Source organism: Pongo pygmaeus, chromosome 9 (genome assembly GCF_028885625.2).
Source record: "Pongo pygmaeus isolate AG05252 chromosome 9, NHGRI_mPonPyg2-v2.0_pri, whole genome shotgun sequence".
Lineage (NCBI taxonomy): Eukaryota > Metazoa > Chordata > Mammalia > Primates > Hominidae > Pongo > Pongo pygmaeus.
Window position 1 is genome coordinate 15,170,840 of NC_072382.2, and position 25,769 is coordinate 15,196,608.

The window sequence follows — 25,769 nt, forward strand, 5'->3', positions numbered from 1 at the left end:
TGTATACTTCTTTGATTTTCACTGGCGCAGCAGTTATCCAAGCTCATATTATTGTCCAACTTTACACTGTTAATACTGTTCTTACTGGGTTTCTTTTTTACATATTCACTTATGTACCAGCTCTCTCAGAGCGGTTATTCATAATGCAGCCACAGTGACCTTTCAAATTGGCATTATTAGTAGTATTACCATCCTCTGAAATCCATTCCATAACACCCATTGCTTTATGACTGGATCTCTGCCTTCACTCCTTCTCACCCTACTGCCTCCATGTGAATAGATATATAGATATAGTATTTTGCAGAATATCATATGAAAAGACTATATCTATATATCTATTAATATGGAAAATTAGTTTGGTTGTTACCAGAGTTTGTGGTTGGGAGAGAACTTGATTTTCAACAGATTACAGAAGGGAACTCTTAGGATGATGAAACTGCTTTGTATGGTACTGTGGATACATAACTCTATGTTTCATTAAAACTGATAAAATTATGTTTTGCAAATAATGAACTTTACCGTATGCTACTTTAAAATAAAAATTAACCAAGATACCTATGGAACGCAGGATGAAATTTAAACTGTGAAAAATAAATTAAACAACATTAGAAATGCATGCCAACCTCACTGAAAGAGGTAGAGGTTAAAAGGAGCTGGCCTAAGTATCTATAAAAAACAACTACTTTGACTGCATATCTTAAAGCTAAGGATAAAAAGAACTGTACACAGTGTACTCTAGGTGGTAAATTTATTTCTCACAAAAATACTGGTTAGCAATTCTGAAATGAATTTACATGTATACTAACGTTAAACAGGTAAGGAAATAAATTGTGGAAATTGTTGCCAGATTTATTATATTCAGAAAACAGGTTATAAATAAGCAAGGTTGAGAGGTTGCTAGAATGGACCCTGCGTGGCCATATTTGAGTGGAATTTATCAGTAGGAATTCGTGATGGAGAGAGACAGATGGATAGATACATACATACATATGATAATAAATATAGACATGTGCATGCATGTACATGCATATATTTCTTAGCTTTGTCCCCTGAGAGGGCCTAAAAGCAGTGACATACAGTAGCAATGAGCATATCTTGCCTCCAGGTCAGGTTTTCTAAACATAGTTCTCTAAATAAAGAAACCAGGGCTCCCCGAAGAAATGAAAATTCTAGGTCTGTAGCAGGTAAAATAACATGAAGAATCTTGTAGTTCCAGAAAATATGAAAGTTCTAAAAAGGGGAGGGTGGGGTGGAGCATGTCAAAAGTACACAGGAGCCAACTCAGCTCCCAATGGCCAAAGCTGGAAAACTCTGAGAAACAAAATAAATATTGCTCATAACCAAAAGAATAATATAAATATTCATGAGTACATAACAATATAAATACTTTAATAAACAAATGAGAGAAGAGACAAATCTTCCTTACTGAAACATTTAAATGATAAATAAAGGAGAAATGAGGGAAACAAAATCACCCTTTGAACAACACAATAGTATGTGCTGCAGGCAAAATCTACACATGAATGCTAAAACTTGTGGTTTTTCCCCATCTCTGTGGTGTAAATTCTCCCATCAGAGCTAACTTCAAGCTACCCAAACTATGTTGACCTGTGCTCCCTGAAAATTTAAAATTGACTTCCACAGACCAATATAAGCCAGTCTCAGGACATTCCTTTGTAAATTTTTTTTTTTTTTTTTTTTTTTTTTTTTTTTTTTTTAGATGGAGTCTCACTCTGTTGCCAAGGCTGGAGTGCAGTGGCGCAATCTCAGTTCACTGCAACCTCTGCCTCTCAGGTTCAAGCGATTCTCCTGCCTCAGCCTCCTGAGTAGCTGGGATTACAGGCACGTGCCACTACACATGACCAATGTGTGTATTTTTAGTAGAGATGGGATTTCACCATGTTGGCCAAGCTGGTCTCAAACTCCTGACCTCAAGTGATCCACCCATCTCGGCCTCCCAAAGTGCTGGGATCACAGGTGTGAGCCACCGTGCCCAGAACCTGCATACATTTTCAATTGCTTCTTAAAACTCACGGGGTTGTCATTTTATAATCTCTTGTGATGTACACCTCTCTCCAAACTTTTATTTTTCTATCTGCCCATTATACACTGAAGTTAGACCCACTAAAGTCTCTAGTTTATTTGAATATTCAAAATTTTTTCTAACTTAAAGGCTTTTGAATGTATCCTCTTTTCTTCCATTTGCCTTCCATCATGTTAATGCTCAGTTATCTTTAAGAGCTAAGTTGAGAAGAAAAGTGTTCTAAAAAATTATCACTGACATGTCTTCTAATCTGGGTTAGAAGCTCATCCTACATGCTTCTCAAGATTCCTATACTCTTCCTATCAGAGCCCTTGTGTGTTTCTAGGGGTCTGTATCTCCCACTACAAGCAACTTAAGAGCAGAGATTATGCATCATTCTCTATTATATGCCAAGCTCTTATCACAATACATGACACACAGTAGGCACTCCCTAAATGATTGTTGAATTAGAACAGGAATTAAAAGAAATTAAAGAATGTGTAAGCAAAAGCTCAGTTGTATGTAAGAAAACCCAATTCCCCCTGAAGAAGAGAAACAGCTGGAGTCCTTTAAAATTAACTGCCTGTTTTTCTGTGGCTAGTGAGCCTTATCTCTCCCTTTCCCAGGCATTGTGAAGACGCTGTTTCTCTAGCTGTGCAGCTGCAAGGTCACTAGGCAGATAAACTCAAGTCGTAAAACATGTTTTTCCTTGAAAAAATAAGAAATAATGTAATACATGTCTTAATTGAATAACTGTCTTTGTTTCTCACTTCTGTAATATGCTTCCCCCTGCACAGATCTTCCCCTGCCCTACAAAATGCTTAAAATGTAACTGGACTCTTTGTTCGGGGCTCAGTCCTTTGGATGTTAATCCGACTGGGTCAGTGCACCTAAATAATTAAATAATTCCTCCTCAACCCCTCAGTCTGTCTGATTCCTTAATTATCCCACTGCAGAATGGATTAAAAAATAAAGAAATAATTATTATATAAGTAGGCAACAAGTGGTAGAAAATGACCTTTGCACATACGATATACAAGTAGCTAAGATAAAATTATGGGTATAAATTTATGGATACAATAAGTGCCTATATTTCTTATTCATACATTTTATTTATCTTGAATATTTATGAATAAGAAATATAAGTGCTTTAGCAGATTTATAAATGAGGAACTGAGGGAAGTTTTCACACCACATTGCCACCTTGAAAAGATGGCTATTGGAGTTGTTGGAGGTTATACGAGGAGCCACAATGGAACTGTAAATAAGGTTTCCACTGTATCTCTCCAGCACATCTGACCACAATCCCACCTTAGCTTTCATCAGCAACAGCAAGACCAACAACAACAGCAACATCATTATCAAGTACCTATGGTGCTGTTTCACATTTTCTTTTTATTTTCATTTAACCCTCAGAGCAACTGACAAAGTAGTTGTTATTATTACACCTATTTTACAGATGAGGAAGAACAGGTCAGAGAGATTAGATAACTTGCCCATGTTCATACAGGTCATAAGTGACAGTTTCAGAATTTGAACCCAGATGTATCAGATTCTGAAGGCCTTATTCTTTAATTCTCTACTTTACAGTTTCCCATTGTCCTTTGAAGAACACATTTGGGCTTGCTCTCAGACTCACCAACATAAATCATCATTTACGTATCAGGGCATGTGTGAGTTCCAGCAGTTCACTGAAATAAAATCCCTGAGCCTTAATCTTCCCATCTCAAATACGGTGAAAATTTATTTTAACGACAATGATGGTAATTTTTTATTTGACACTTTTTATAATGCTGATGTTAGTTAAAGTCAAGAAGCATTTCTCTGTAATGGAAAAAATGTCTCATTTTTCTTCCTACTGGGTGGTCAGAAGTTGGATTTTAGAAAAAATATATTGAATAGGGATTATACTGCCTTCCTTCCTTAAACCTCATAAAGCAATGGAGTAGGTGGGTAAGAAGAAATAGAACCAATTTCTGGAAATAACTTTAGAGTAATGATCATAGAAGTTACAAATATCCAAGAATGCCTAAAGAAATATATCTGTCCTTCCATACCCACAACACACAAATAGGATTTATAGTTAAGAGAGAAAGGATAGAGTCAGTCAAACGTCCAAGGTTCTTGTGATTGGTGCCATGATAGAAGGATTGAGCTTTACAAAGAGGCTCATGTTCTCCTGAGTTTGTCGGTGAAGCTCTGAGTCACTGGAGATTTAAGGTCAAATATTCATGCTCTCAGAATTATTTTCATAAGGAGGTATTCTTTATCTCACAGGATTGGGAGGTGAGGAAATTTCCTAGAAAATAAAACAACATTAATGTCCATGAACAGGATCATTATCTCCTTCTCCTCCCATCCCTTCCTGTTATCATCATAATCATCAACAATAAAATCCATTCATTGATGTTTACTGTGCCAAATGCTGTAAAGATTATATACACAGTACTCATAACAAACATTAGAAGAGAATGTTTAGAAGAAAATATTTTCATTTTACAGTTAATATATCTAAAATTTAGAAAGAATTATTAATTTTTCCTAGGTCATACAAGTAGAAAGCTACAAGTTATAAGAAAATAATAAAACTTAATTCCAGCTGTATAAGAAAGTATGTTCTTACATGTTAAGTACAGTATTTCCTCTTGCATTTTCACATCCAAATTCTTTTTTACCCTTCATTTCATCTCTAACATTCATACAATCTGTAATTCCAGGAACTCCACAAATCATTACCACATAAAAGTTTATTTCTAAGCATCAGAAACAACTTCAAACCCTACAGGGAGGCTTTGAGACCATGTGAATGATTAATCATTTGAAAAATCTCACCTCTCTTGAATTACAGCAGTTTGCCTTGCACCACATGGCTATGGCAGAGATGGTTACGCATAATTCCAGCGAGGTGAGAATCAGCAGTAGAGACACCATGCCCTAGGGGATATGATGCCTTATATCAAACCCAGTGGCAACATCCAGAGGTAAAAAAAAAATGTCAGCAGGAAACCAGACTACAACATCTCCCTCCCGTAAAGTGGAACAAAGCAAACCATAAATTAAAGACACAGACACATATAATACTGTAGAAGAGATAGTATCTCAATCTAAAAGCATGAAAACATTTTCTCTGAAGAGAAAGATGTGTCGCATTTCTATGTCAATGGACGTGAAGTAGCTACAGGGGGCAGAAGCTGTAGAAACAAAATTCTGACATTATCACTAACATCTTCCAATCTGAATAGTAGTAAACTAAGGAGAGGAGTAGGCAGTTTAGGAAAATGAACAAAAATGGCCCTTCCACAATTTCATTAATAGCACTTCATAGGGGTTTAGGCATTTACATTATCCCTAGAAACTAAAACACTAAGCTCATATAAACACAAAATAAAATGGTTGGGCTAATGATTCTACTATTGTTACTGAGGCACCTAGAAGCAACCGATACAATATATCCCTGAAGGAAAAATACCTCCAAATTCACAGAAAAATCAGGCTCCGACAAATGTAAATTTAGATCATTAAAAATATAATAAAGAAAATGAGAACACAAACTTCCATGAGTAGTGTCTCACCCATAGATGGGAATTGAACAATAAGAACACTTGGACGCAAGGTGGGGAACATCACAGACCAGGGCCTGTCGTGGGGTGGGGGGCTGGGGGAGGGATAGCATTAAGAGAAATACCTAATGTAAACGATATGTTAATGGGAGCAGCAAACAAACACGGCACATGTATACATATGTAACAAACCTGTACGTTGTGCACATGTACCCTAGAACTTAAAGTATGATAATAATTAAAAAAAAGAAAACAGGAAGCTTAGGAGTGAGTCTGTAATTAACAGTTCATAGATCATTGGGATGAAATGGATAATTCCAAAGGAAAATATTAATTTCTAAGTAGACCTCAGAAAAGGTAGAATATCTAAACACAAATTTTTTAAAAATTAGTAAGGTTATTAAAGAGCTTTCCTTTGAAAACACCATGCTCATTTCATTCTAAAGCACAGTCCTTCAAAACTTCAAGTCATTATTTGAACATTCCAGATTGCAGAGAAAGTTGTAAATCTCTCAAGTTTGTTTTATTAAGCAAGGAGATATGAAATGAAACTTTAAAAAAATCTCTCTGGGGAGTGTAATAGTAATAGTCGTAGTAATAAAAAGAATAAGAATTTTCAATAAATTTTCAATTAATATATGCAGCACATACTTCATTCCGTTGGCAACAATTCATTGAAACAAACATTGATTGAATATTGTTTACACACCCATTGATATCCTAGATGTGAGGCAAACATCAATGACCAAAGAAAGATTTCTGTCCCCCACCCTCCATGGAGCTTATATTAGCATAATTGTGTATCATGATATGCTAAGCCTTGTTTTAATTGCTTATCATATCTTAACTTATTAAATACTCACATCAATCCTATGAGATGGGTACTATTGTTATCCTCATTTCAAAAATGAGAAAATTTAAGGGATTATCTAATTTGCCCTTCATTATAAAGCAAATAGGTGACAGACCCAAGATTCAAATTATGAGCTGGGCGTGGTGGCTCACGCCCCTTATCCCAGCACTTTGGGAGGCCGAGGCGGGCGGGTCACGAGGTAGGAGATCAAGACCATCCTGGCTAACACGGTGAAACCCCGTCTCTACTAAAAAAACACAAAAACTTAGCTGGGCATGGTGGTGGGCGCCTGTAGTCCCAGCTACTCAGGAGGCTGAGGCAGGAGAATGGTGTGAACCCAGGAGGCGGAGCTTGCAGTGAACCGAGATCACACCACTGCACTCCAGCCTGGGCGACAGAGAGAGACTCCGTCTCAAAAAAAAAAAAAAAAAAAGCTAATTATGGCACATTGGTACCTGATATATTATTTTTCTGTACATCCTGGATTGTCTGAAATATTTTATACTTATACATATTTTTCAGAAACATACATTTGATATGGAGCCCATGTAATTGCATAGGTCCGGTGACTTTGAAAACTGACAACTCCTTAATGACTGGATATTAACTGCTAAATTTACTGAGAGAAAAGCAACCCCAACTAGTGCAATTGTAGCACTGGCAATGTTCAGTCCAAAACTGTTCTGTATCTAAAAAAGAATGAGAATTTTCAATTAATATATGCAGCACACACTTCATTCCTTTGGCAACAATTCATTGAAACAAACATTGATTGAATATTGTTTACACACCCATTGATATCCTAGATGCGAGGCAAACATCAATGACCAAAGAAAGATTTCTGTCCCCCACCCTCCATGGAGCTTATATTCTAGCAATAAAAACAAATAAAAAAGTAAACATAGGTAAATTACATAATATTTTTGAAAGTGATAAAGTACTAGGGGCTAACAGAATGGGATAAGGAGAATCTGGGAATCCAAAGAGAGGAGTGGGGGTTCATGATATTAAATAGAAATGACACTGGGGAGAGGCATGAAAGAGCTGTGGGTGCCAGCCAGGAGGATATCTGGGGGAATATCCTTGCAATTAGGGAAACACTCAAAGTCCTGAGGCCAGAATCTTCTGGGGAAGCAAAGGGGTCAAGGGCGTTGGAGGCACATAGGCAATACTAGGAAATGAAGAAGAAGGAAAGTTAACAGAGAGCCAAATCATGTAGGGCTCTGCAGATCATGAAAATGAACTTGTTTCAAACTCTAAGAAAAATACAAAGCCAATGAAGGATTTGGAGCAAATAAATGATATACTTGACTTTATGGTTTCAAGGGATCACTGTTTCTAGCAAGGCAAAGAGAAGTTCAACGATAAAATCTAGAAGCCCAATTAGGAGAGACAAGGTGGATTGGATGAAATGTCATCAATAGAAAGATAAGAAAAGGTCAAAATTGGATATAATAATAGCTTGAAAGTAGAGCCAACATTATTTGCTGATAAATAGGATTCAGGATTGTGAAAGAAAGAAGACTCTGGGTTATTCTAAGGTGTTTGGTCTGGGAATCTGGAAGGATGACGTTCCCATCAGCTGACATGAGGAGAAGGTTTGAGGAAGAAGACTGGGAGTTGAGCTTTGGATCTTTACATGCCAGTCTGGTGATCAGGAGAGACACTTGGGCTGGAAATACTTATTTCAGGGTTGTGGGCATATAGATACTATTTGAAGTCATAAGGATGTGTAAGATCACGGAAGAAGTATGTATAGATTGAGAAGAGCAGGTGGCAAAGAATTCAGCTCTGGGGCACCAGAACATTAAAAGGTCAGAGACAAGGAGAGGAACCAGGAAAGGAGACTGAGATGGAGAAACCAAAAGATGGGAGGAAAACCAGCCAAGCAATGTATGCTGGAAGCCAAGTGAGGAAATTCCTGGAAGGAGGAGTGGGAGACTAACTATGCTAAATGCTACTCATAGCTTAAGTTAGATGAGGGTCAAGAGTCGACCCTTGTTTTAGCAGGGTGGAAGTTTTCAGTGATCTTAAAGACAGCAGTTACAGAAGGATAGTAGGGAATAAAATAAAGTCTTATTGAAGTGGGTTTAATTCAAACTGGTAGATGGAAATTAGAGAAAGAACATGATGATTCCTTTGAAGGAGTTTAGCTACAGAAGGAAAATACAAATTGTGCCTGTCCCTAGCAGGGAGAAATAATGTCAAGGTTTTCTTGTTTTGTTTTGTTTTGTTTTGCTTTGTTTTGTTTTTAAGTTGAGAACAGTAACTGAACGTTTACCTGCTGATTAGAGATGGGGCAAGGTAACTCATGCCTGTAACCCCAGCCTTTTGGGAGGCTGAGGCAGGAGGACTGCTTGAGCCCAAGATTTTGAGACCAGCCTGGGCAACATGGCAAGATCCTGTCTCTACACACACACACACACACACACACACACACAAAAAGACAAAATTAGCCAGGCATGGTGGCACACACCTGTAGTCCCAGCTATGCAAGAGGCTGAGGTGGGAGGATCGCATGAGCCCCGGAAGGTGGAGGCTGTAGTGAGCTGTGACCACACCACTGCACTCCCACCTGGGTGACAGAGTGAGACTCAAAAAATATATATATAGCAGAGAGACACAAATTAAAGTGATGCACTTGTGTGGGGGAAAAAAAGAATGGAATCTTATACTCAACTAGGGAGATCAGCTTTAAAGAAAATCACAAAATTTTCCTATGGTAAGAGACTAGAAGAAAAAAATACATTGGTACAGATCTAGTCCATTAAGTAATGGAGGTCTGAAAATTCTCTTCTAATGGCTTCAGTTTTCTCAGAAGAGACAGAAAAATCATCAGCAGAGAGTAAGGATGAGAGAAGTGGGATTGGTGTTTGAGGATACAATAAAATGGTAAAATAGCTATCCATGGAGGAGGGAAAGTGAATGAATGGAGTAGGAAAGTGGAGTATCAGTGGCTACGCGACTCACTAAGAACACATCACAGAGACTTAGCAGTTGTTTAGAATAGAAGTTTAGACTTTCAGTGGTCAAACTAGTTAGTGGTGGGAGTTCTTACTTCCAAATAATTAGAATTGGTCAAACTTGACAACACATAAAAATCAAGAAGACTTTTTCTAAGCTTCAAGTTCACCAATATTAAGAGCAAGCATCCCAGGAATGCATCCGCACAATGTATGTGATCTTCTGCCGACCTACCATCTGAATACATTAAGAAAACTAATTTTTTGTGCATTAAATGATACTCAGTGTCTCAGTTGTATTCATGGACACTTACTGTCCTACTGTTTATGAATAATATATTTCTACTCCTCTGATCATAGAAAAAGAGGAAGTGCTACTTACCCATGTTCTTGTGGGCTTTCTCCCTGCTACAACAGACAAAGTTCCTGAACTACAGAACTGTTTGAAAATAGGAAGTAAAACAGATAAAGGAATATTAAGTCTCAACCATTTTCTTCTTGGTCCTCCCTCAATTAGCAGATAACCAGCAATAGTCATACAAACCTTCTTTTTAAATTCACATCCTAGGACACAGAATTGTATATGATATTGCTCACTTTATTTATTTATTTTGTCTTTCCATGCAATTAGTTTTATTCATTTTATTTTTTTAAATTTTTTTATTTCCATACGTTATTAGGGAACAGGTGGTGTTTGGTTACATGGATAAGTTCTTTAGTGGTAATTTGTGAGATTTTGGTGCACCCATCACCCAAACAGTATACACTGCACACAATTTGTAGCCTTTTATCCCTCACCTCCTTCCCACATTTCCCCCTGAGTCCCCAAAGTCCATTGTATCATTCTTATGCCTTTGCATCCTCATAGCTTAGCTCTCACTTATAAGTGAGAACATATGATGTTTGATTTTCCACTCCTGAGTTACTTCACTTAGGATAATGGCTTATGAAAGGATTTCATGACGAAGAACCCGAAAACAAATGCAATAAAATCAAAGATAAATAGCTGGGACCTAATTAAACTAAGGAGCTTTTGCATGGCAAAAGGAACAGTCAGCAGAGTAAACAGACAACCCACAGGATAGGAGAAAATCTTCACAATCTATACATCTAACAAAGGACTAATATCCAGAATCTGCAATGAACTCAAACAAATCAACAAGAAATGAACAAACAATCCCATCCAAAAATGGGCTAAGGACATGAACAGACAATTCTCAAAAGAAGATATACAAATGGCCAACAAACATATCATTCACTTTTTAAAAATGAACCATCAGAGAAGTAACAAGCAAATAATCAAAGCTGAATGAATACATTTTTAAATCACCCCTATTTTTTCTGATTGCATGTTGACCCAGATAGTGGAAATGATTCTTCTGATTTTCAGACAGTAATCAGCAGACAAATTTCTTAACTCTCAAGCCAGGATTCTCTGCTATACCACAAGGCAATTCATCAATACCCATTTTTCATTCCATTTTTTAAGTATCTATAAATGTAACACATAGATATAAGATAATTTTTAGGACTTCATTTGTACTTGGCAAATGTGGTTTCTCTTAATCAGAAAGAGATTTTTGGCCTGGCATCAGGACTCACGCCTGGTAATTCCAGCATTTTGGGAGGCCAAGCTGGGAGGACCACTTGTGGTCAGGAGTTCGAGACCATCCTGGAAAACATGGTGAAACCCTGTCTCTACTAAAAATACAAAAACAATAATTAGCTGGGCATGGTGGTATATGCCTGTAATCCCAGCCACTCAGGAGACTGAGGCAAGAGAATCACTTGAACTGGGGAGGCAGAGGTTTCAGTGGGCAGAGATCATGCCACTGCACTCCAGCCTGGATGACAGATCGAGACCTTGTCTCAAAAAATAAATTAATTAAGTAATTAATTAAATTAAAAAATAAAAAAGAAAGAGTTTATTGTCTCTAATTGTGTATATCAAGAATTGTGAATCAAAACCACAGCATGCAACCTTCCAACAACCTACAAACAATACTTTTGTCATCAAACACATCTCCAGCAGTGGTATCTAAGAAATAACATACAGCCAGGGGAGTATGAATACTCACAAACACAGCACCCCAAATTGGGTAGCCTGTGTGGAAGGTGAAGAAAAAGAAGTGCTTTTGGAGGTGGAACAGGTATTGCAAGGAACCCAGAAAGACACCCAAAGCCAGAATCATTGCTGCATTCAGGATCTGGATGGCCTGAAAGAAGAAAGGAGAAAAAGGCGTTAACAGTCATATACTAAAGTGGACACTGAAAACAGGCCATTTTAATTTTCCTCAGAAAGGAGATGTCGGTGCTTGAAATGGTTAAAGTGTCAAGCCTAAATTAACAGAACAAGAGCTTATCTGAAAGAGTTTTTTGTTCCACGCTATCCACACCAATTCCAGTGGCAGCCTTTCATCTTCACCTCTCCCCCACATTTCTGTTCATTCTCACGAACTCCTCTCAGAAAGTGGCAGGAGAGTAAAGGAGACATGATTGGTAAGGTAGATGGAGTCAAAGTCTCTTCCCAGCATGCTTTTGGGTCCTAATATGATGAAGGCAGACAGAGGATAAGCCATATCCTACTCAGCCTTTTTCTCAACCCAATTTTTAAATTTAAAATATAGAATATAAGCTTCATAGAGCTCAGCCTCCTCAAATGGCTGCTCAAAAGGCACAAAACAAAAAATGAAGGGTCTTGGAATCTGTCCTCCAAGGTTTGATGTTTTCTACCATGAGAAAATGCCTTTGCATTTCTGCTCCCCAGATCTATAAGAAGTCCCTGTCTTTTCTCCAATTCATCATTAAGTCAGTGATAAATAACTCAGAATTTCCTCCTTCTCAGCATAAGCAAGGTTTTCTAATGATACAGTTGGCTCTTGAACAACATTGGGGTTTGGAATGCCCACCTCTTCACGGTGGTAAATGCACATGTAACTTATGACTTCCCAAAAACTTAACTACTAATAGCCTACTGTTGACCAGAAGCCTTACTATTAACATAAACTTATAACTTATGACTTCCCAAAAACTTAACTACTAATAGCCTGTTGTTGACCAGAAGCCTTACTATTAACATAAACAGTCGATTATCACATATTTTGTATGAGACATATTATATATTGTATATATATTTGTATGAGACATATTATATATATATATTATATATGTGGAAGAAATCCACATGTAAGGGAATCCTCACAGTTCAAACACACATTATTCACAGGTCAACTGTATTTATTTTCTTCCCTCTTAAATCAATGTTTAAACTAAGGCTGACTTACCCCAAGAACTTGTAATTTTCCTTTCTGATAATCTTGTGATCCATCGATGCGCTGGTAGACCGAATTATTCAGCTCGTCTGGTCCAGCCTCACTGCCTGGGGTACCATGGGCAGAGGCTGACCCCAGCGCTGCATTATCAACTTTGTGGGAGGCCATTTGGGGTTGTTTATAGCTGTGATAGAAAAGAAATCCAAAGGCTTCATGCTTTCCCTTTTTCCACTAGCTACTAAAATTTTGAGTGTTACAGAAGGGTTCAATTCTGTCCATACATTACAATGACTCTCCACAAATGGGACACCAGGGCAGAGTAACAGAGTTTGTACAATATTCAATTCTGTCTTTTCTTGGAGTAGTAGACATCATCAGGTCATTGTAGTAGGCCTTGGTGATTCATTTAACTTTGGAATGGTAAAGAACAATTTCTTTCTCATTTTGCATGCACCAATATATAGTCCCTGCCTTTCTTCAAATCAGTCGAGGGCAACAAGATATATGGTTTCTCTGAGCAGTGGTCTCTTTATAAGAATAACGGCTTTAGCCACATTCCAGAAATAATAGTAGGTGTCATTTATTTAGTACTTATTACTATATGCCAGGCACTGTCTGGATGCTGTGAATGTATTAATATATTTAATCCTGTTATAATATTATTATTATTCCCATTTCACAGATGAAAAAAATTGAGGTATAGAGAGACTGAGAAACTTATCCAAACTCATATAGCTTAAAAATCATTTCAGATTCTACTAAAAACATTCTACTCTAAGGTCCAATATTTTTCAAATCACCACATTATATAGCACTATATAGAAAATGTCTTTCTGAGTATAACATAGCATGGTAGAGTTTAAGCACTATGGAAGATCCAAATTCAAATCCAGATTTCATCCTTTACTAGTTGCATGACCTTGTAATGGGAACCTCAGTTTTCAGAGTTTAAGCACTATGGAAGATCCAAATTCAAATCCAGATTTCATCACTTACTAGTTGCATGACCTTGTAGTGGGAACCTCAGTTTTCACTTCTATAAAATGGGAATAATTTGAATTTTATATTAACATTGCGAGAGTTGACTTTGATAATGTACAGAATTCTTAACCTGTGAACAGGTGGTATCAGTTTTAACTTATACTCTGCCTTCTGACAAAAAGGACTTCAAGTTTCTATATACATAAGGGTCGCAAAACAACCACCTCAATCATTACAGCTAAAAAATATGTGTCACTAAAGTACACACAGAATGCTTACATTGGACTTCTGAATGTTGGGCAGTATAACTTCCTAATTCATAGTACCCTCCAACACAAAATAGTTGTAAAATGCTTATATGCTTTTATAACGGATGAGGGAGATGGCATGAGATGAACCACAAACACACGAAATGATGCTGTATTCTGCCATAACTATTGATTGGGTTAGGAATAAGATCTTAATATAAATCATTCTACCATAAAGACACATGCACGTGAATGTTCATTGCAGCACTATTCACAATAGCAAAGACATAGAATCAACCTAAATGTCCATCGGTTGTAGACTGGATGAAGAAAATGTGGTACATACACACTGTGGAATACTATGCAGCCATAAAAAGGAATGAGATCCTGTCTTTTGCAGGAACATGGATGAAGTAGAAGCCATTATCCTTAGAAAGCTAATACAGGAAGAGAAAACCAAATACCACATATTCTCACTTATAAGTGGGGGCTAAATGTTAAGAACAAATGGACACATAGAGGGGAACAAAACACACTGGAGATTATCAGAGAGAGGAGGGAGGAGATAAGGAAAAATAAATATTGGGTACTAGGCTTAGTACCTGGGTGACAATCTGCACAACACACCCCTGTAGCACGAATTTACCTATATAACGAACTGTACATGTACTGGTAAACCTAAAATAAAAGCTTTTTATTGAAAAAGAAAGTATAGTATCTTAATTTCTACTCTTTGTTACAAATTATATACTAGATCCATTTTTCTAATAACTTAAGTTTTTGTCAAGCTAAATACATGCCACTTTCAGGATGTTTACCTTTCTGATACTCTACTCTGGGGGCGTGTATGACCATTTAAGTGTGGTGACAAATTTACTAAGCATTGACTTAAAGTGAGAGTCAAGCCATGTTTTATTATTACACTGGGAATTGCTATAAAAGTTCATAAAAGTTCTCTACCAATACTGGTAAAACATTTATTATAAATGTCATAAAATTTTTCTACCAATACTCTTCATCAAAGTTTCCTACCAATATTGATTTTCATGCCAAGATTAAATTACATTCTCTATGTATTTAAATATGGATAAATGTGAAATGACAAGGAACCCTTAACCTCCCGTGTTCAACACTGCACAGAACCCAAGAGCGAGGGAAGATCAATAAGGCTTAAAGCAAACTCTGTGTGAATGAGTTCCTAACGTAATTTTCTGCAAGAAGTATAAATAAGAATAGCCAAAAAGCCAAGACTTCAAATTTATCCACTGGGAAATTTGTATGTATTTTGGATTAAATATCTAATGAACTAAGATGCATACAATATGGAGAACGTTGCTGATTTATGACCAGATAATTTCTTGCCTATGTCTCCCGCCTCACCCCTCACCCCTCCCTATCTCAAAATTCCATCCAGCCTTGTTTTATTGAATTGTCTTCCTTCAGAAGTTCCAAGCCCTCAACTGTCTTTAATCCTCTGTGCTATCCCCCAATTCCTGAAAAACAAGTCCCCTCAAGCTTCACCTGGATAATTTCTGCTCTCCTTCCAGACTGATTTTTTTTTTTTTTTTTCTGAGATGGAGCCTTACTCCGTCTCCCAGGCTGGAGTGCAGCAGCCCGATCTCAGCTTACTGCAACTTCCACCTCCTGGGTTCAAGCTATTATCCTGCCTCAGCCTCCCAAGTAGCTGGGATTACAGGTGTGCACCACCACACCCAGCTAATTTTTGTACTTTTAGTAGAGATAGGGTTTTACCATGTTGGCCAGGCTGGTCTCGAACTCTTGACCTAATCCCAAAGTGCTGGGATTACAGGCATGAGTCAATGAGCCTGGCCCTTCCAGACTGGATACTTGTCTATTACCTTGTTGTCTACTCATCACTGCAACTCCAGTGCCTAGCTCAGAATCATCAGATGGCAAGCACTCAGTTAACACATGTTCAATCAGTAACCAGACTTTTGGTCCAGCCCAAGGTAGCCATCCTGATAAATGATAATGGAAAACACCTCTGCAAGCACTGGAGCCTCTCATCCCAAGAAACTCCAAGAGCATTTCTGAAGGGAACAAATATCTAACCATATTATTTAACTTGATTTGTTTCAAATAATCAAAATAACCAGGGAGAATTTTCAGCCTCCAGGTGAAACAAACTATGTTTTCTAATTTATTTGTTAAAAAAAAAAAATCAGAGAAATGGTCCCGGTGCAGTGGCTCATGCCTGTAATCCCAGCACTTTTGGGAGGCTGAGGCAGGAGGATCACGAGGTCAGGAGATTGAGATCATCCTGGCTAACACGGTGAAACCCTGTCTCTACTAAAAACACAAAAAATTAGCGGGTTGTGATGGCACGCACCTGTAATCCAGCTACTAAGGAGGCTGAGGCAGGAGAATTGTTTGAACCCGTGAGGCAGAGGTTGCAGTGAGCTGAGATGGCACCACTGCACTCCAGCCTGGGCGACAGAGCGAGATTCCATCACAAAAATAAATAAATAAATAAATAAATAAATAAATAAATATCAGAGAAATGTAGATTTTCTAGGAAACTGCCAGTTAAGTTCACCTCTCCAGCTCTTAGTATGTGGCAGGCATTTGTTCTAAGGGCTTTACTCATGTTTACTAATTTAGTTCTCACAACCTCAGATAAATGGGTACTACTGTTATGATCCTTTCCATCTAACAGACGAAGAAGCTGAGGAACAAAGAAGTTAAGTAGCTTTCCCAAGCCCACACAGCCAGCAATTTGAGAAGCTAAAAATCAGAACCTGGTAATCCATCTGAAGCTATCATTACACTCTACCGTCCCCTGAGCTATGCTAAAAGGCACTTTGCAGACCCCATACTTCAGGCATATCCAGACCACCCCTCATTATCAGAGCTGGCAGACAAACTCAGGTGCGGCCAGTGGGATTTAATGTACCTAAGAGGTGCGTGTGCATGTGTGTGTGTATCCATACCCACATTTTCCCAAAGAAATTGCTGTATTATTATGTCTAACACTGTTTATCATGGCTCCAAAGGAATCATCACATCCCAAAGAGAAGCCATGCTCACGGTTAAATGTTCCAAACCTCTACATAGCAACCAAACAGAGACCTTTGCAGACATCTCCAGTAGCCCACTGGGAGGCATTTTAACAAAAGATATAAAAGAAAGGGGAATGTCTATGGAGAGGGAATCTATACCTTGGAGGCTTCAGGCTTTGGCAGATGGCTTTCCTCCCAAGTCCACCTTGTCGCAAGTAGGAGACACTCAGAAAAGATCACAACAGGATCTTTTCCCGATAACGGAAGCCTCCACAGACTTAACGTTATCTTTGCCTTATGCAACACCTTAGAGGACTCGGTGAAAATGTTTTGCGGGCTGACTGACCAGTGTGCTAATCATATCTGCATTCGGGGCCTCGCTGATCCATTGTGTTTCCCCAGGGCTTAGTGATGATTAGGAAACCGGTGTGAGGCATAACTGTCTTCTGGCTTTCAGATGTTGCTTAACGCATTGTTGAAACAGGAAATACAAGCAACAAATATGGGTAGACAAGTGAGAAGAGGTTGTGAGATGGAGGTAGAACAGTGTTAGTTGCATAGCAAGAAGAGACAAAGTCACACTGTAAGAGAAGCATCTGGAGGAGGGAGGTGGTCACTCAGGCACTTATTTTACATGATGTGCCAGCAAAGGTGCTAGGTACCTTATATGTGTGATGACATTCAATTCTCACATGCTTAGAGAGGTTAATTACTTTGCCCAATATCACAGATATAATAATAATGCTAATTATTGTTTAAATGTATTAAATGATTACTATGTACAGGTCATTGTTCTAAATGCTTTACATATGTTAATTCATTTCATCCTCACAATAACCCAGGTCCCAGGTACTACTATTAACCTGATGTTATGGTAGAGAAAACTATGGTATAGAAATGTTACCCAGCTTTCCTAAAATTTAACTGGAAAAGCCCTGTGCAAAATCTCTGTTTTGTACAATGTTGAAGCCCGAAGTGTGCCTGTTATCCTAATATGATTGTTAAAACCCCTCCTTTCAGTTTCTTTTTTGTTTTTTGGGTTTTTTGTATTTGTTTGTTTGTTTTGTTTGTTTGTTGAGATGGCGTCTCGCTCTGTGATCCAGGCTGGAGTGCAATGGTGTGATCTTGGCTCACTGCAACCTCTGCCTCTGGGTTCAAGCAATTCTCCTGTTCCAGCCTCCTGAATAGCTGCAACTACAGGCATGCACCACCACGCCCAGCTAATTTTTGTATTTTTAGTAGAGACAGGGTTTCACCATATTGGTCATGCTGGTCTCGAACTCCTGACCTCAGGTGATTCACCTGCCTCAGCCTCCCAAAGTGCTGGGATTACAGGCATGAGCCATCACGCCCAGCCTCCTTTCAGTTTCAAAAGTGGTCAAATTATATGCTTATCCTAAATAAATGTCCTAAAATAGGTGACAGAAAGATCAGAGCCAAGTGATAGGGAGTAAGGAAGTAGGTAATGTGAAGATTCAAACCACAATCCTTATGAAGGTCACAGGGCCAGGCCTGAGAGAAAGAATGAGGGCACTACCCCTGATCCATGCCCCAGGGGAGTCTGTGAGACAGAGAAGAATGTTCACAGCAAGGAAAGCGAGGTCCTAGTCCTACAAACAGGAGCGTAAGTGGGGACGTGATCACAGGAAAGAGAAAGAGGGCCAGTTACCAAGACCAAAGCATAGTGTGTGGGGCAGAGATTGTGAATATGAAATGAGCAGGGGCCCAGCTGCCAGAAAATTTCTGCACAGGTGCTTCTGCTAGGAGAGCTGGCACCTGAGCCCTAGGGCAGCGGCTCTCCACGGTCTACGTTTAGGAGCGAAGGAAGGGACTGACGAAAGAGAAGACAGAGACAGAAGTCAGAAGGAAATAGCCAAAAGGAAGGTGGTAAAGATAAGATCCTTCCCTCCCCGTTTTAGCCAGAACCATTGCAAACGGAATACTGAAGAAGAAAGGGATGACAAGAAAATGCCTTCAGCGAAGAAGAGAAAGAAATCTGAAGAAGTGAAAGGAAAAAGAGTGGATGCTTTCAACATGCTCTTTTTGAATTTGGAGCGGTAGAAAAAGCCATGAAAGGAAGTTACTTAAACTCTAAGACTTCGGTTCTCCCATTTGTAAGTTGAACATCATAGTGCCCACTTTGGGGTATAAAGCGTAGATGACAGAATGCACGTAAAGGTCTTAATAACTAAGATCTTCACATGAGTTCAAAGTAAATAATAAAAATGATTGAGCGCTTTCTTCAATTCCTTAGAGAATGATTGTGAGAAACTGCTTTCAAAGGAAGATGCACAAATAAAAATATAATATACTTACCATGTACAACATGATGTTTTGACACATGTATGCATTGTGAAGTCACTACCACAAAGCAGATAATTAATCTACCCATCAGATCACATAATCATCTTTTTTTTTTTTTTTTGGTGGTGGTGGTGGTGGTAACATTTAAGATCTCCTCTCTTAACAAACTTCAAGTACACAACACCGTATTGTTAACTTCAGTTATCATGCTGTACATTAGATCTGCAGAACGTATTTATCTGATTGTACCTCACTAAAGCTGAGGGAAGAAACAGTAAAATAAATACATAAAAATTATTTTTATTTTTTATTTATTTATTTATTTATTTATTGAGACAGAGTCTCACTCTGTCACCAGGCTGGAGTGCAGTGCCATGATCTCAGCTCACTGCAACCTCCGCCTCCAGGTTCAAGCAATTCTCCTGCCTCAGACTTCCGAGTAGCTGGGACTACAGGCGCACACCACAACGCCCAGCTAATTTTTGTATTTTCAGTAGAGACGGGGTTTCACCATGTGGGGCAGGATGGTCTCGATCTCTTGACCTCGTGATCTGCCCGCCTCGGCCTCCCAAAGTGCTGGGATTACAGGCGTGAGCCACCACACCCAGCCCCCTATTTTTTCCATTTTTGTTGGTACCTAGTGTATATACTTATGAGGTACATGAGATGTTTTGATACAGGCATGAAAGGCACAATAATCACATCATGAAGAGTGGGGCATCCATCCCCTTAAGCAGTTATCCATTGCATTGCAAACAATCCAATTACACTCTTTATCTTAAAAATGTACAGTTATTATTGACTACAGTCACCCTGTTGTGCTATCAAATAGTGGGTCTTACTCATTCTTTCTATTTTTTTGTACCCATTAACCATCCCCACCTCCCCTCCCAGGCCCCCACTACCCTTCCCAGCCTCTGGTAACCATCCTTCTACTTTCTGTCTTCATGATTTCAATTGTTTTGATTTTTAGATCCCACAAGTGAGAATATGTGATGTTTGTTTTTCTGTGCCTGGCTTATTGCACTTGACATAATGATCTCCAGTTCCATTCATGTTGTTGCAAATGACTGGATCTTATTCTTTTTTATGGCTAATAAATAAAAATAAATAAATTAAAAATTTTAAAAAACAAATTAAAAAGGGAAAAATAGAAGATTCATAGACATTTCTTCCACTTGCATGCAATATCTCCTAATGGCGGGGAGAAATGATCAAGGAGAGACTGACTAGCTTTCAGTGCTGAGATACCTTAAAGAATAATTGAGTTCAAAACTCAAGTAGCAAATTTCCAAAAGGAAAAGGAAATCTTCAAGTGAATTCACCTATAGTCTAGCTATTAATTTACAAGTGCCCCATTTGACTAAAAAGCAATATATTTCTCAAGACTTGCTGGTCTTATCTACTTACTAAATATTATTGCTTGCACTGTCTGTTTTACCCCCCCACACACACTCATGCCCATGTGTGTACATATTAAAATCACACTCTTCATGAAGCAGTACCTTTATATATCTTAACACATGTATAAGCTCTTAAAACAGTTAACCACCTAAGGTTTTTGACTTTGGGGTGCATTAAACGTGTTTAATTCATAAATTACCAGTTTATAATGTTGCAAAAGTCACAAGTTGAAATCACGTTGAAATGGCATTAGTTACTATAATTGTAAGATCAATAAAAGATTAAGACGGACAAGGATTGTTGTTCCAAGAGGTCTTGAAATAATGAGGCATCAAATAAAATAAAACCAACAATCAGAAACTACCTTTGATTCACTCTTGTTTTGACCTCATGCTGTGTTTTCAAATAAACAAGGAAAATGGACTAGAAATCCAATCTTAGCATTTGAATGAAGGCATTGTTTTTTTAGAGTTCCTAAGAAAACTGGAAGAATTTATCATGTCATTTACTGGTAAACATGGAAATAGCCAAGACAGAAAATGCTAATACAACAGTTCTACTTTCAACTACCTAGTGGAATCTTCTGGGAAGTTTATAAGACATTAAATCAGGATATTTGTCATGAACCCAACATGAACATGAACTTTTTTTTTTTTTTTTTTTGAGACAGTCTTACTCTGTTGCCCAGGCTGGAGTGCCACGGCACAATCTGGGCTCACTGCAGCCTCTGCCTTCCGGGTTCAGGCAATTCTTGTGCCTCAGCCTCCTGAGTAGCTGGGATTACAGGGGCACACCACCATGCCCAGCTAATTTTTGTATTTTTTTTAGTAGAGACAGGGTTTCCCCATGTTGACCAGGCTGGTCTTGAACTCCTGGCCTCAAGTAAGCCACCTGCCTCAGCCTCCCAAGGCGCTAGGATTACAGGCATGAGCCACTGCACCCAGCCCAACACAAACATTTTTTAAAGGTCCCAAGGTAACGCTAATGTGAAGCCAGATTGTAGAACTACTGGGTATGTCTAAAAGACCTTTATAATGAGATAGTTGGAAATAAGATAGGAAAGAACAAATGCATTTCTCTAAGAAAGATCACCTCTTCTACGGGGGTGGCCTATATACTTTATTTTAGGGTGTAAAATTGTATCTTAGTTTGGAGTTAAATAGATTTCATTATTGACAGCCATTTTAATGGGATTTCATCCTGATAAGTACATTTTCTATAGTGCAAGATGGGCTTCATGTGAAATATCACAGCTCTTTAATCTTCTTTTGCCTTGATTTGCATTCTCCTCACCAAAGGTAACCACTGAGTTCTACATGCACACATTCTTAAGATACCTAAATGCCATTGTGTTATATATATCATGGTCCTCTTTTTCACTCAGCTTTGTTAGTAATACCCAATGTTTGTTTGTTTGTTTGTTTGTTTGAGATGAAGTCTTACTCTGTCACCCAGGCTGAAGTGCAGTGGCATGATCTAGGCTCACTGCAACCTCTGCCTCCCAGGTTCAAGTGATTCTCCTGCCTCAGCCTCCCAAATACTTGGGATTCCAGGCACGCATCACCACACCCCACTAATTTTTGTATTTTTAGTAGAGACAGGGGTTTCACCATGTTGGCCAGGCTGGTCTCGAACTCCTGACCTCAAGTGATCCACCCACCTCGGCCTCCCAGAGTGCTGGGATTACAGGCCTGAGCCACTGTGAGTGTGCAGTCTGCTGTATCCAAATACTGCACTGACATCCACTATGTTTTACCTAACCACCACCCATAAATGAACACACAGGGATTGTAGCTTGATATCAGGAACCTTCTCATACCCATGTTCCTTAATTCTGTATGAGGATTTCTTTGCAATGGATAATCAAAATCCTAATTGCTGGGCCATAGGATGTGCACATAATTAACTTGACTGAGGACTGCCAGGTAGTAAACCCTAGAATATCTGCACCTCTATGTGCACACATACAGTGCATGTGGCATTCAATATTCCCACTTACTGCCACCCATGGCACTATTCAACTCCATTACTTACCAGCCTAAAAGTATTTCTGGGTAAATTTAGCTAAGCTGTAACTACATTTACTAGAATTATCTTTCCTGAACAGTCTTTGGGTTGGTCATATAAGAAATTTGTGTGGGATTTGGAAGGTAGAAAGTAAGACAGTAGCCATGGTGCACCAAAATGGGTTTAGGGTGCAGATTACACACTCTGTCTCTGGTCCTCTGGCTCACCTCCCTAGCACTGGACTATAGCTGGGCCTACAATTTCTCCTGCTCTCACCAAATCTCTTTAGCCTCTCTGAGTCTTGCACCAAGTGCTTGCACACTCCATGGCAATGGATGCCAGGTCATCCTTGTGGTTAAGGTTGGAGATGAGAGGAAGATGTGGTTCCAATGTGTTCTTTTGCTTCCATGCTTCAAAGTCGCTTAATTACTGTACAAAACACATAACATAAAATGTACCATCTTAACCATTTTTTCAAGTCCAGCTTGTTTTCCAGGCTGCCAGCCCTGCTGACCTACAAGCAACATCAGGCTCACCATCAGATGCAAAAGTAACAGCCTTCCCAGTTCTCAAAATTAATTACGATAAATCCCTTATCAATATCACTCAATCTGGTTCTGCTTACCTGATTGAACCCTAACTGCTACAAGGTATAAGTGTTATATCATGACTCTTTTCTGGTTTTCGTTCCTCTATTAGCTTTTTGGACTTGTTTTCCTGTGAGTCATCAGCAGATTTATTTGATTAGAACAGTAAAACATACATTTCACTGAAACTAGCTTTCAATTTCAAAATGCTTTTTCAGCCTTCTCTGAAGAAGAACAGTAGATGCTAAGGAATTCTAGGGTTTTCACAGAATATAGAATCCCCTGCCCTCAGGATTACTCCTTAATTTTAGGGATGACTTTAAAATATCATTAATTTTACTTCCATTCCATTCAACCTTTTAAATATACAGTTTCACATATTAAAGATTATATAACCTTTTGAAATTCTGACTATTTTGGAAACATCAGAGGAATACAGGATCTTTATCAAAATAATCCATCTCTTTTTTATGATGTGAGGCTTTTGCTAGCCCTACATCTTGCTAAATTTGTATCCAGAATAGAAATAGAAATTGATGTATTTGTGTATCCTAATTAGTCCCAAATATTGATTGAAGATGAATCTGCAGACGTAGTAGGGGAGAGGAAGCCCTGTAGTCACTCACTTGTTGGTCCCATGTAGACCCGGAGTTACGTCTTGTGCTTTCCTCCCGGGTAAGAAGTCCATGTCTAAGACCCAGGTGCTTTTTTAGAGAGAAGCCCACGTGGCTGTCATACCTTCCTGCATTTGTGTCCCCACTGTCCGTGAAGACAGATATCATTCCTAGTGGGCCTAGGTCTGTGCAGAGACTCATACTGACTTAGCTTTTTGCAGCATACCTTCCTTCCTTTGCCTTTGTTCCTGGAATGAAGACTAACTCCATCGCGTCACTAAAACATGATTCTGAAGAAAGAATTTCTACTCTAACCTGTCACCTTCTCCACTTCTGAAGAAAAACAGGGATATATTTTCAAGAAAAAATAAATCAGCATTTAAATATATGAAATAACACTAACTCTTTGATGATTTTTAATTATACCAAGTCTAGCTTTGCCTTCTGCAAAACTGAAAACAAAGTGTCTGTTGTTTGTGTGAAATCTATTGGGTTTTATAAGTATTCTTGATGAATTCATCCCTGCATAACTTACATGTAATGAAAGAGAATGAACATATACACATAGAAAGTCTCACCAGGCTACCAGCCATGAAGTCACAAACAGAATACTTAAGAATAGAGATACTGGTAATTTTATCATTTGCATCTTTGATTTCTAATAAGGACCAGTAATCATGTAAGCGACACCTCAACCAAAATGACAATGATTTTGAGACTCTGAAATCTTTGCATGCGATAAACATTTGGTTTTTTAAGACACTGATATTTGAGGTCATGTTATTGTAGCAGAACCTAATAAATACTGCCTGATGCAGGTAAAGAAACAAATTTATACTGCTTTATACAACTGGCAGTTTGAGACCTGAAATAATTTGAAATCTGAATTAAGTCACTCCTAGGTTTCAGTTGTTCTAATAACGGTCATTGCCCTAAACTACTATTCAAGAACAGTGTGGTGATTATAACTCCCCCAAATAACTTTAAAACACACACACACACACACACACACACACACACACACACACAAGTTTTTGTGGGCAAATGGAGGACAGGTCAGAGATGGGAAAAGAAAGGACTTGCTCAAATATTTAATTATAGAAATAGAGATGATTCAAATGTTTACCTACTTTTATACATTAGAATGAAAGACTAAATACCATTTAGTAGAATTCAGTCAAGAAAAATAGATCCTACAATCCTATTGCACCCCTTGCTTTCATTTTCTCAAATGCCAGTCAAGGTGGTCCTTGACTAATTATCCAGTTAATTATTACTTTGACAGTTCAGACTTATGATGGGAAAAATGTCCTATCCTCAATCTTTCCAATTTTAGTAAATATTATTACTGTCCACACAATTGCCTAGACCAGACATCTGGTTGTCAGGCTTGATTTTCACTAATTTCTTACCTCACTTTAAATCCATTTGGAAATATTTTACAAAATACATAGAAAATGAGCCCACATATTTTTCCGTCTTCACTGCCACAAACTCAGGCTATGACAACATCATTATTTGCCTTAATTTTTTATAAAACTCTTACATGCAATCCTGGCTACTGCTCTCATCCATTGTTCACAGGGTAATAATATAAATCAGATCCTGTCACTCCTCTGCTTACAGTGCCCGCAATGGCTTCTTATCTCACCAAGATAACTGTATGTTGCTGCTGGTAGCCTGATGGGTTCCCCATTATGTTTTTATGGGCATGGGCATTCTGTTTCTTCTTTTGGTAAATGATTGAATAATAAATTCACTAAAGATAATATGTAAAATCCAATATAATTCTCATGATCGGTAGATATTTTCTTTTTAGTTTTTGTGGAGGCAAAGCTTGACTTTGTATAATTAAAAGCTACCAAAGAGTTAGGAGTAATGTATATGTGTAACTTGAATTATTTTTGTCTTAAATATATAATATTCCCTGGTT

The 25,769-nt window shown here is 38.3% G+C and overlaps 1 protein-coding gene across 1 annotated transcript; it reads right to left on the minus strand.

The window, feature by feature from the left end:
- Positions 1-731: 731 nt before the first annotated feature.
- On the minus strand, positions 732-17,155 carry MS4A3 (membrane spanning 4-domains A3). The gene is made up of 7 exons (XM_054440039.2): positions 17,080-17,155; positions 12,684-12,855; positions 11,478-11,615; positions 9,782-9,838; positions 6,967-7,125; positions 4,856-4,957; positions 732-4,322 (listed from the first exon to the last, which is right to left on the minus strand). Exons 2-7 carry the CDS (start codon positions 12,837-12,839, stop codon positions 4,290-4,292), a joined length of 645 nt encoding a protein of 214 aa, XP_054296014.1. The 5' UTR covers positions 12,840-12,855; positions 17,080-17,155; the 3' UTR covers positions 732-4,289.
- Positions 17,156-25,769: the final 8,614 nt, after the last annotated feature.

What these genes read in the sequence shown, in the direction of transcription:
- MS4A3 (XM_054440039.2), bottom strand. Translation starts at nt 12,839, where the DNA reads ATGGCCTCCCACAAAGTTGATAATGCAGCGCTGGGGTCAGCCTCTGCC. An exon ending in ACATGGGCTCCATATCAAAT is followed by an intron (nt 4,958 to 6,966) that starts GTATGTTTCTGA and finishes CATATCCCCTAG; the next exon opens with GGCATGGTGTCTCTACTGCT. An exon ending in ACTGCTGTAATTCAAGAGAG is followed by an intron (nt 4,323 to 4,855) that starts GTGAGATTTTTC and finishes TTTATTTTCTAG; the next exon opens with GAAATTTCCTCACCTCCCAA.